Here is a 12562-nt window from a genome sequence, read left to right as displayed (position 1 = left end):
AGCTGGGGTACCTGATTTTCAGACTGTGAAAAGATGAAGTAGATTTCATATACATGATTTTTTTTTTTTTGCAACTAGCCCAGCTTCACTTTTAAACAGCCAATCAGCTCTCACCTCAAAGGGTCATGCAGTGACTCACTCATTTTCCAACAATTTGCAATAGATCAAAAGTTTTCTAATTAGATAATGACAGCGTGTAGCAGTCTGATTTTTAGTCACAAGGTTCTACTTCACCTTTAAGGGTTTAATTTCTGTTTAATTTGTTGCAGGTCCTTGGTTTTTAACTATATTGTACATGTTGAATATTTTTGGGGGGTAATTCTGCCGTCATTGGCATACATCGGTATTATCATTTATTGTCTCTGTTTCCTTCGTTTTCCTTGCTTCTAATTTTCAACATACATTTTTCAGTTCATATTTGCTGATTAAACTCAACTGGTATGTGCAAGTATATCCTGAGGTATACAGTGGCAGTCCATCTGTTTAACAGGAATGCACCGATACTGAGACTGAACATTTAGATTTTGGCCTAGAATGTCTCACAATGGTTATAATTTTATTCATACATGCTGTTGAGTCATTATGTGAAGAACAAATAACTGCTGCATAACAGCTGAATGTCCTGTGTAGTTAATTATGTTTAAATAAGTGTCATTTTCTGTCCCTACACGGGCATCAGTTAATATCGCTTTTTGGCAGATACTGTATTTTTTGGACACACTCACACATTCGACTAATACTCCAGTGCGACTTATGTATTCAAATTTTCACACTGACAGGCATGAGAGGGCGCTCTAGGCTTGTGTGCCAGTATCTTTTACTCCTATTACTCCTGTACCACTGTCACTTGGCTCTACTGCACATGTCTCCTGCAGAAAGAGCTGCTGTCCTGTCTGGTCTCATTTCAGTCGATTGCACAATTACTTCTGCACCACTGAAAATTTTAAATTTAAACAAATATTACGACAACTGGGAAGACTGAACACAAAAGAAAATCAGATTACAAGCTACAAGTAGCAAAATATGCAGCCAAAAATGGTAATCGAAAAGCAGAAGAAAAGTATGGAGTGAGTGAGAAACTTGTGACAATCGGGAGGGTGCAACATGCAACTTTCCTGGAAGTCACTTGATGGATCGACAAAGCCTGGACTTCAGTGACAACAGAAATCATCCTGTCAGGGTTCAGAAAGGCCGGAATAATTCTAACTGGAACTGATGCTGAGTCTGACAACAGCTACGCAGAAGAGGAAGCAGTGCTTCGTTCACCTCTTGAGGTCCCAGACATGCTCAGAAGTGACAACGGGGATGAAGAATTCAATGGATTTGGTGATTTGGAGTGAGAAGGAGATTTTGGTAAACTTGTTCTGTTCTGTTGTTTATGCTATAATTATCTGAAGAACTGTTCATATGTGATGTTACCAGCCTGTTGTTCTCTGTTCTATTGTTATTACTATAAACTTGCCTTTCAAGATGAAATGTCGGTTCCTGGTCTCGAATTTTATAAAATAAATTTCCCTCAAAAAGTGCTACTTACAGTCCAGTGCAACTTATGTTTATTTATTAATTTTTTCTTCATTACGCATTTTATGGCTGGTGCGACTTATACTCCAGAGTGACTTATAGTCTGAAAAATATGATACTTAAAAGTCAAAGTGTTGATATCAGTATCGGAACAGAAAAAGTTGGATCGGTGCATCCCCACTGTTTACTATAAATTACTAAAGTAAAATTGATAATTCCTAGAAACAAAACATACAACTACTACTTTACTCACAGAGGCACTTCTTGAAGGATAGACTAGACAGATCTAGAGGGCACATTTTCTCATTGGCAATAATTATATCCACAGAACTGAGCCAGTACATTTTCCCTTAACTATACCAATACTGGAAAGTGCCTCATTACTCTGTGTCCTTAAAAAGTGTCTGCCCTCACATCTCACTCTAACTTAGACACATCATTTTGAGAAACAAGGACACGGAGAGGCAAAATATGTCATTCTACATAAAACACACTTTCTTTACACCTGGGGATGGACACCGTGCAACCTCACTGCTCCGTTCCTCCTGGCGGTCTCATCACTAAACATGAGAACGCACCAAAAATAAAATATATATATATACAAAACCAAATGAACTAGGCCGTACTGCAGCGGAGCCAATCTAGCAAAACCACCTCCGCAATTACACAAAACTTGTTGAGTGTTGTCCCGGGAACGCGGTCACCAAGTCACCGGAGACTTAATGAAATGCCAAGATGGAGGGAGAGAAATTGGCTGTATAACCTCTCCTCAAGGTGCCCTTCTGGTATGTTCCACAACAGAAGTCACAGCAACAATATATCGCGGGCCGGTCACATGAGTTACAGTGTTGTTTTTTTTTCTCTATAGGCTATTAATGTCGGCGCATTGGTGGCGTCATTGTCCTGGTGTCAAGATCGTCATTAAACGATAAAAGCCACAGCAGAAAAGAACAATATGCTAGTACAATTAATATATAATTTACTACTACTACTGCAATCACTACTTTTTAATTAACAGACACCAAGGCAGGGGACAACCAAGGACGTCAGACTCAAACCAACAAACATTTTTTAGGACTGTAAGGCGGACTTAAAATCCTTTACTTTTCTGAAAAATCGACAGTATGCCTTATAATCCGGTGTGCCTCATGTATTAATTCTGGTTGTGCTTATTGACCTCGAACCACTTTTATGTGTTACACAGTGCTCAAAAATCTGTCAATCTGTCAAATCTGTTTAAGTACGACTTTGGTAAGCTACGAAACCGCACCGCTTGATGGATTGTTGGAGGATTATGGAAATATGTGTGATTTTCATTGTGCAGGGTTCAGTCGGGTTCGGACACAAATATCTAAATGCCTGTTGGGCTTGGATCGGATTCGATCAATGCTCTGTCAGATGCATTGATATTGCGTCTTATGATCCAGGTGCGCTTTATAGTCCCTTTTTTTTTTTTCCTTTCAAATCACTTTTCTTTCTGGAATACAGGGGTATCACACTTCTATGGGATATTAATTTCTAACACATAACACATTTAGATCACCATGTTACTTTTTAATGTTCTGAAAATGCTATATTTGCCAAAACACGCTTCGAGTCCTCCATCACTTTTTTCTCCGCACTAAGTGAGCCATTCTGATCGCTATCACATTACAATCGAATTCTCTAAAAAGTCGATTTTGCATAATACCCTCTCTTTAAACTAAATTGGTCAACCTAGCTATGCATCACTAGAAAACTTGAATTTCCATTCTTGGAGATATTGTTTCAACTACAGAACAGCATTGTCATGATTCTAAAAACAGTAGTTTCTTCAGTATTTCCCTGGGGTCTTACTAGTTCAGATATAGATCAAAGCCATTCTAAAACTGTTCATGAAAGATCCAACTTTGTCCTACTTTTTTGTATTGTTTTTCAACACTGGTACTTGAGTATCTAGTTTCAATGTGAGAAGATTACAATGCCGATAAAATACTTCCAAATAGCAGTTCCACATATTTTTCAATACCAACTCCATCTAAAGAACTACATGATAACCTACAGATCCTCAAAAAGTCATTCCTTCCAACCCATTAATTCCATGACGAAAAGTACCATAGTTATATTACCTGACATCACTTCCAGAGGAGTCGGGGTCCCTGGCGGTGATGGAGCCGATCACAGTGTTGATGGGTGCATTCTCTTTGACCTCCAGCAGGTACATGGGTTTGGAGAAAACTGGGGGCTCATCTGAGTCCGCCACCACGATCTTCACCGTGGCTGTGTCTTTGTACGGCATGTCACCGTTCGGCGCCGGGCGCACGTTAGTCGCCTCTACTTTGAGAGTGTAGGCATGTCTGGTCTCGTAATCCAACGGCTGTAAGAAAGGGAAGAGAAGAGAGAGCATTTGGGTGAATGTTGAATATTTGTAATTGGTGGTTTCAGATTCTAAAATGTCAAGAGCCAGTTTTCCATATTGATTACAACGTACATCCCCCCAAAAGGAAAATGCACAAATGTTGAACCTGATAATTTCTATCAGTGACTCAGCCCATATTACAACAAAAGTGAGAATGTGACCTGCCTCCATCTGTATTAAATATGATTGGCCTATAGAATGTTGAGATAGTAATGATGACACTTTATCTTTATTTATGAAGCACTTTTAAAAACAAGGTTTACAAAGTGCTCTACAAGCAGCAAAAGGACAATACAAAAAGCATAAAACAGCATCCAGAAAGCATACAAAAACAAACAATGATGCAAACAATCCAATTAATTATAATAAATAAATACAAAGAAATAGAATAAAAATAAATAAAAGCAATCTAAAACCAGTTAAAGGAAAACCAACCGATAAAAATGAGTCTTAACAAGATGATACTGATGGTGCGAGTTTTATCTCCTCAGGCAGGTCCTTCCAAGGCGGAGGCACCCGGACTAAAAAGGTTTGATCACCTTTCGTCCGGAGCCTGTGCTTTAGAACAGCGAACAGGGACCTGTCTAAGGATGGCTTGCACTAGGTTAAAAGTTAAAAAAGGTAAACGTTCTGAAATGTAACTTGGTGCAAGACCTAAATGCTTTAAAAGTGATCAGTAAAATCTTAAAATCGATTCTAAAACAGACAGGCAGCCAGTGAAGGGAAGATAAAACAGGGGTAATGTGTGGATGTGTGTTAAACCCTACTGCATTTTGAACCTGTTGGAGACGGGAGATGGATTTTGGAATCAAGACCGGAGAGAAAGAAGTTGCAATAGTCTAGACAGGAAAAGATGAGCGCTTGGATGACTTTTTCAAGATCAGGGCGGGAGAGGGTAGTTTTGATTTAGCTAATTGTGCAGAGGTGGAGAAAACAGGATTGGGTGACTTTTTTGATGTGAAGGTGGAAGTTGAGGTGAGTCAAAAATGACGCCAAGGTTTCTGGCAGCAGGGGTGATACTGGGAGCGAGAGAACTGAGACTGATATTGCTGAGATGGGAGGTGGATTGATTGATTAAAATGATTTCAGATTTGGAGCTGTTAAGCTGTAGATAGTTTAGTGCCATCCAACTGTTCACGTCATAGATGTCATCTGAAATCAATAACTCAATGACTTAATGTTTCAAAATGCAAAGTTTAAGTTGTGCTGTTCATGTTTGTCTACTTTCTGTCAAAATTTGATGGTATATATTATTATTATTTTCATTTTTTTAGAATTCAAGTTTGTTTTGTGGTTATGATACCTGTCATTCTTTTCAAATGTATAGGTCTCTCAGAGTTGTAAAATCACAGCTTCACTTGAAATTTTAACATCAAAATCAAGAAAATGCGACCTATCAGCATTATATTTTTAATCCATACATGACAGTTGTGAATGTTCATAACCCACACAAACAACATAAACACAAAAACCCTCCACGAGTGCGAAGATGTCTGCGAGCAACTTTCAGAAATGTTACAAAGTCAAACGTTATTTGATCAACAAAAGCTGATAAATCTAATTTGTTGTTGAGCTGCGTGCCATTTTCCAATATCTTCCATCTCGCGAGTGCCCAGATCTGACTTTGAATGCTCCCCCTGACAGCTGATTATTAAAGCTTTCAACCCGGCATCACACACAGATTACATCTCAAATTAGAGACCTTCTTTTTCCAAGACTGTCAACAAAAGCCGCAACTTTCCGAAGAAAAAATAAAATCACGACGCGTAATAGTACAATGTGTCACTCCACCATGCCTGCGTAATCACTGTTTACACCGCCTGGAGCTCGTAATTCATGTACCCTAGGCTTGTGAGTTAATATTTAAAGATAAAGTTACAATATTACACGCGGGGCTCCCTAGACTGTCACAATTCCTCGTCCGATCACCTCTGCTCGTTTCATCCTGCCAGAAATAATGGGATCAAGTCACTTTCACACTCCATAACCAGGATTTATAGGGAAATCAAAAGTAGGGCCTTGGTGCCTGGGGCGATTTGAGCTCGAGAGAGGGGAGAGCGCAGAGGAGCGGCGGATGAAGGGAAAGGTTAGCGAGGAGAGCGCGGAGGGCAGGGTTGGGAGGCGTCAGGGGTCCCATTGTGGCGTGCGTGAACAGCCAGAGGGCTATATAGGGGCAGGGGCGGTAGAGGGCAGTGGTAGTAGTAGACGGTCTGAATCCCAAGAAACCTCTTCAAAGCGTTGTGTGAGAAATTAGAGCGCTTCCCTCTCCCCAGATGCCTCCGCCGCCTTGACTTCTCGCCGTCTCACTTTGGGCCGTCTGTGCCGAGAAAGCGTGCAGGCTGGTCTCAGACAGAGCGAGTATATTAGACTTGTATGAAGTAGGGAATGGATGCGAGGGAAAAGTTTGAGGATTATATTTGAAAGCAGAAAAGGTTAGGACGATAGTTTAATATGTATAAATTGAATAATTTTAAATGGTAATGGTAAATGGTCACATCACCTGTTCACACAATCATACACTAGTGTACGCAGACAGGTTAAGTGTCTTGCCTAAGATCACAGCAGCTTAATTCATCTGTTGGAGCTGGAATAGCACCGCCAACCTGTGGGTCAGTGGATTTGACCGAACTACCAGTGATGTTTATGTCAAAAGCAGGATTCAAACCGCCAACCTTCGGAACAGTGGACAAACACTCAAGCAAAAACTGAGCTAGAGTGTCTGCTATACTATCCAGGGTTCCCACGGTCATGGAAGTCCTGGAAAAGTCATGAAAATTAAAAATGTCATTTTCCAGCCCTAGAAAAGTCATGGAATTTGGTAAATTCAATGAAAGTTTTGGAAAAGTCTTGGAATTTTAGTATCTCTTTCAAGCAACTACAGCTTTCTGTTAAGTTATCATTAAGGTATTGTGATTATTTCCGATGCATTGACATTATTTTGAATGTTAAAAAAACTATAACATCAAACCATAAGGTGAATGGAAAGGGTTAACATTTCATATTTGGCCCTAAAAGTATGAACAATTCTACACATGTAGGGTTCTGTAAAGTCATGGAAAATTTACCTTAGGTCATGAAAAAGTCTTTGAAATGTTGTCAACGAAAAAAAGTGGGAACCTTGACTATCCAACAAAAATGTGCCCCAAGAGATCCAGTCACCAATGACTCTAAAGCTATCCATGGGTTTCAGAATGACAAATTAAGACAGCTGCCATAGCAATTAAACAATTTAAGACAAACTAATGTATCTTTTGAATGGTGAAAAGGCCTCAAAAAAGTTCCCTGAACAGGAAGCTGAAACCCACAAATAGGTAGAGCCTTGACTGCAAATTTCTCTAGCATAAACAGAGTCTGCAGAGATTTATCAGACAAATGATGCACTTGACTCTTTTCCTGTAGAGAATAGCTCATAGCATCAATAAAATGCCACATGGCCACATAATCAAATATAATAATAGCAAATAGGAATCAACAAATTAGGAAAACTACAGGCCCCTTAATGCATCTTTCATGGGGCCCCAAAAAAGCTGGCACACGGATCTTACCGTGCTATTGTTCTCACTAAGAAACAAAGAGTGAATCAAGGGCAAAAGTTATACTGAGGGTTAACGAAGTGCTTTTCTGGCTAGAAGGTTGGTGGATTACTTCTTACAAAACTGGTGTTGTGTCCTTAGGCAAGGGACTCACTGTACAAGTAGTGAAGGACTACGCAATAACCAAAAAAAAACAAAAAAAAAAAACAGATTCACTGGGAAAACCTTGTATTGTCCAACTATCACAAAGCCTCAATTGTTTCTTAAACATTTTTCAGGCATAAGGCTTCCATTTTGATAAAGAAAGATTTGCCATGGCAACCACACACTATTGCACACTGACATATAATTATATATGCGGCGCTTAATGCTAATGCTATCGTCCATTTAGCAGCTCAGCTAAGAGTCATATTTACTGTTAGCCCACCAAAAAAAAAAAAAAAAAGAAGCATAATCCAGTCGCATCTAATTCACGTGTATGTAATGTCTATGGTTATTGCATATCACCGCAATTCACATCAAAATATTCTGTCCTGAATGGGGAAAGGATGTCACGAAATCCTTCAAATATAGAAGGAATCATTTGCCTGAAACAGAAAATTCTCTGATCTTAAAAACACATTACATTCTCTATGGTATTCCAAATTAAACTGTGTATTGCTTGCCCAAAAAGGCTGTCTTGACATTTCCATAAGAGATACCAAAGCCAACAGTTGCTACAAACACATCTCCTCTCCTCTAAAAGCATTACTGCCTTGATTACATTCAAAAGCCCTGATTAGTGAGGCACCACCACTCATTCTGTAACCAATATTGATATGATTAATAATAAAAACGTGCTCATTCTACCGTGAACGCATTGGCTAATTACTAGTGTGTATTTCTCCATTTTGTCGCCACAGTAATCCTACTTGACAACGCGTGTGACGGACTCCTATCTGTGTGCGGTGTGTCCTAACATGACAGAGCAAGGTGAGAGGAGGCCACCGACTGTTGATAGCAAAATTAATTACCACTTCCACTTGAGTGCTTTTGAAAAACAACACTACAAACATCCATTCCTTTTTCAACCCTGATTGCTTACAGTGTCAATTAAAAATACATGCTATAATAAATACATATTAAACCTAATGGCGAGCTGTACTTGTTAAAGGTGCACTGTGTAACTTTTTGGTTTGGGATCACCTGCTTCTTTTTACAGATATGTCATTGCTCTGGCTGGAATGTTCCTCAGTATGACGTTAAACAGCTTTAACTTACATTTATCTTGCATTTATTTAATTACAGCTCAAAAATATCTACAAAAACATAGATTCTGACTATGAGCGGGGTCACCTCTCCACAGATCTAACCTGTAACTCGGTCTTGTTTGGTCTCCATGAAGATAGAGATGTTTAATATCATACTGTGAAACATTCTAGACAAAGCAATAATATCTCTACGGAGAAAAGTATATGACAAGATCTCCACTGGAAAAGTTACACAATGCACCTCTAAAGAGGGCGTGCGACACATCTATGGAGTATTAATTGCAAATACATTACACATTTAGGTTACATTTACACTGAAACTAATCACTGTATCAACGTATTGGAAACGATGTGCACCCAGTCACATTGTTTCTGTGTCCGCAATCATAGCCTTCCCTATTCACACAGTAACATGAAACCACCTGAAATGCTAGTCACATGACTAGGCTGGCATCACGTTGTCACGTGGGCGGTAAAAACAAGGAAGTGAAACACCGTGTCTGAAGTTACAGCAGCCGATTTCAAGCCGAGAAAGATGGCAAGCGTGGAAGCTGTCTTTTTCTGGACTGACGACAAGGTTCAATTGTTACTGAACGTAACACAGGATTTTAAGATGAGCATGGCGGCTAGTTCTAGCTACACTGTTTCCCGTTTGTCTACGGTTTGTTTCACAAACCGATGTCACGAACCCAGCGAATCAGCAAAACAGTGATGCGGTCCAATAAGGACAGCAACTAGAGCTCCTGTGTCAGCGTATCACAGTTTTCAGGCATCCACAGAGTGCCAGATCAGATCTGTACTCAGATGAATTCGTGGGGGCCGGCGGCACCAGATCATTCCGTCTCTGGAGCCATTTTCCATTGGATTAGTGTGGATGAACACTACATCAGCAACGAAAATGACTCAAATACCTACTACCTAATACTGGATGGGGCCTTAGATCACCTTACTTTATATTGTTTTGGAAAATCCTATATTCACCAAAAACAACATAGTAACGTGTTAAATTTCATTTTTGTTTTTGATGTTTTTGACCCTTCAGGGCGCTATCACAATCAGCAAGCATTTCACTAATGAAACTACTGCACATCGCATTAAGATTATGAAGTTTTAGTGTATCGTTTTGTTTAATGCTTTTGTACATTTATGGAAAATTGGACAGAATCTGCAAGGAAAGTTCAAATAGGGCCCAGGGAAGATCACTTGATCACTCAAACATGCATGGACAACATATGAAACCGCATACTTTTGATGAGGGAACAACATCATAACACGGCAGAAAGCTCCAAAAAGTCGATTCTGCATATCTTCTTTAAATAATGAATATTTCTGTATAGGACTCCATTGTGAACCGTAGAAGTTATTAATTCAGAGGACGCATGCATGAGCTTTGAGTAATCTAGGGACAGCCACTTTAATTCGTATTAGTATGCATGATGTAGTGCACGAAGTTGATTAATATAAGATTCATGAGGAAAAAGCAGAGCCGCGCAAGACTGTCCCAGGCTGTTTTCCCCCTCATAGATCAGCTACTGGGTTTGAACTGCTATTTACTATTAATATGTTTAGCATTTGATGTACAGTAAGGAGGATTATAGCATTAACCCCTATCATTCCGCTCAAATTAAATGTATGGATTTTTCCCCATGTAATTTTAAACCCTTTGAGAATGTAATTGAAAGTAATTGTCAGTAAACAGATCCTATAGGACTTCATAGGCTTTAGGGTGAGTAAGACTATGCCTGTTTATATTCTGCTTACCGTAATTTCAAGACTATTGAGTGCACCTGAACATAAGCCACATCAACTAAACGTTAAAAGAAAAAAAGAAAATACTTAGGCCACACTTGTCTATAAACCGCAGGTGTCCATGTTGTAATATTTACACAGAAAAAAAATTAATTTAATTTTTTATTAAATACCCATACATGCTTTTTCCAAACAGTGCCTGAAACATGTCAGTAAAACAACAGTATTAAGACAGTACTACATCACTTCTTGATCTACTGCGCATGTCTCCTGCAGAAAGAGCCGTTTTCAGCAGATTTCAGACTCTCCCAGGGGCGGGGCTAGTTGTGTCAATCAGGTATGAGAGGATGTCCAGTTACCGAAGTTTGAGACGGTTCTTCTCGTCACCTGCATTTAACACATAATGGGTTAAGACGTAACCCACTCATTAATGTTCATTTAGCATCATAACCTATTTGCCGTCCATATATTAGCCACATTGTTGTAAGCTGCAGGTTTCAAATTGTGAGAATAAAGGTGCGTCTTATAGTCCAGACATTGTAGTATTTGTCCTTCAGTGTTGAAAATGAGCTTTTAGCCATGTTAGAAAGTTGTTACCTCATCAAAAACATACAGAGTTGTTTTGCTTCATTCACACATTTTTGAGTAACCCTTTATTATTAGTCTTTTCCACCTTGTGATGTCATGAAGTGATAGTCTTCAAGTTAACAGCTACCTTTTACACTGAAAAAAAAAAAGTCTAGTTAAATTAAAATGGCTCAAATTAAACACATTTGACTTTATTTGAGTTAAGTTAAATTATCTATCAATGGAATGAGTGTGTTTTTCTTCATTCAAACATTAAATTTTGTTTCTTATTTTAAGTACAAAAGTTGTTATTTTTCTTATTATAAGTGTAGCAAGATGCATTTTCATATTTTAAGTCCAAAAACTTGTCAAGTGAAATGTATTCAAATCAAGATAAAACTTTCTTATTTCAAGTGATCTTAACTTGGCTAAATTTTGGATTTTGCAGTGTATGTTTTGTTCACTAGAGACTGGTAGAGCTGAAATGATCCAAATGATTCTTAAGATCATGTATGGAGTGGAGCACTTCCTGTATTGCCACTTGGCGCATCACAAGGTTTGTGTGTTAAACGTGTGAATGTATCAAACATAACTTCAGGTATGTTGTTTGATGAGGAAATGTTATAGCATAGATCAGAAAATAGTGTAATATGGGCTATTTAACTAGCAATGGGAATGTTTAAAGTTGAATTCCATAATTGATTCTAAAAACAAAATGCGGTAGCAAATTGAAAGATAAATATTGTTAAACGTGAGCTAAAATATGCTGCTCTTAGATGTTGAAAATAAGTTCCAAATGCTGAACTGCACTTAAAAACTCCATATTCAGTGGCAAACTAGGTCAGGTGTACTTGCATAACATGAGAGGTGGCTTTGCTATATAAGTAGGAACTCTTTATAGACCAGCGCCTTTAGATTGAAATTGGCTTCTGGATAGCATGCAGCTGATGATCGTAGTGAAGGCGTATGGAGTTTAAAAACACAGTGGATCACTTCTAGTATCACCACATTACATGGTCATTGCTGTACTAATTGTTCACGACAATAATCTACAGAAAAAAAAAAAAAAAAAAAAAAAGCTACACGTGGCAATGTTTTCAAGTGAGGCTCTGGTGTTAATCATGTGTAGTAGAGTGGTAAAACAGCTCTAGGTTTTCATAGTTTGTGATGTTTAGGGGCTAATGCTAACTCCGTCATTGGAAATTCAGTGGAGCCAGTGTTTGAAAAGACACTAGCCTTTAGAATGCAGGCATTGATACTGGATTAGTCATCGACCTGCACGAATCAATCACAATGCAGCTATGACTACACTAATGATGAGGGAACATGGTTAAAACATTAAAGCCCATTAAAACATTTTTTTTTTTTTTTTTACATAATACGGCTGTCTCCTTAATTTACAGGGCCCATATTACCAAATGTTTTATCTATATCATAATGTTGTATCTTGTGGTCTGTTTCCTCAACTTATACATTTTGAGGTCTGGAGATGTAGACCAGGAGTCCCCTACTCCTGGGCCGTGGATCATTTGGTACCGGGCTGT

General features: G+C 38.7%; 1 protein-coding gene across 1 annotated transcript in view; it reads right to left on the bottom strand.

The window, feature by feature from the left end:
* The window catches only part of cdh8 (cadherin 8), a 274545-nt gene that overhangs the window by 42813 nt on the left and 219170 nt on the right, over positions 1 to 12562 (bottom strand). The window contains exon 6 of the mRNA XM_055154831.1: positions 3630 to 3877. Coding sequence (XP_055010806.1) covers positions 3630 to 3877 — 248 coding nt within the window. The remainder of the gene's footprint in view (positions 1 to 3629; positions 3878 to 12562) is intronic.

This window comes from Boleophthalmus pectinirostris, unplaced genomic scaffold, assembly GCF_026225935.1.
Source record: "Boleophthalmus pectinirostris isolate CB_2022bp ecotype Guang Dong unplaced genomic scaffold, ASM2622593v1 HiC_scaffold_19, whole genome shotgun sequence".
In the NCBI taxonomy this organism is placed as follows: Eukaryota; Metazoa; Chordata; class Actinopteri; order Gobiiformes; family Gobiidae; genus Boleophthalmus; species Boleophthalmus pectinirostris.
Note: the sequence above shows the minus strand (reverse complement) of the source record. Positions and strands in the feature narration are given on the sequence as shown.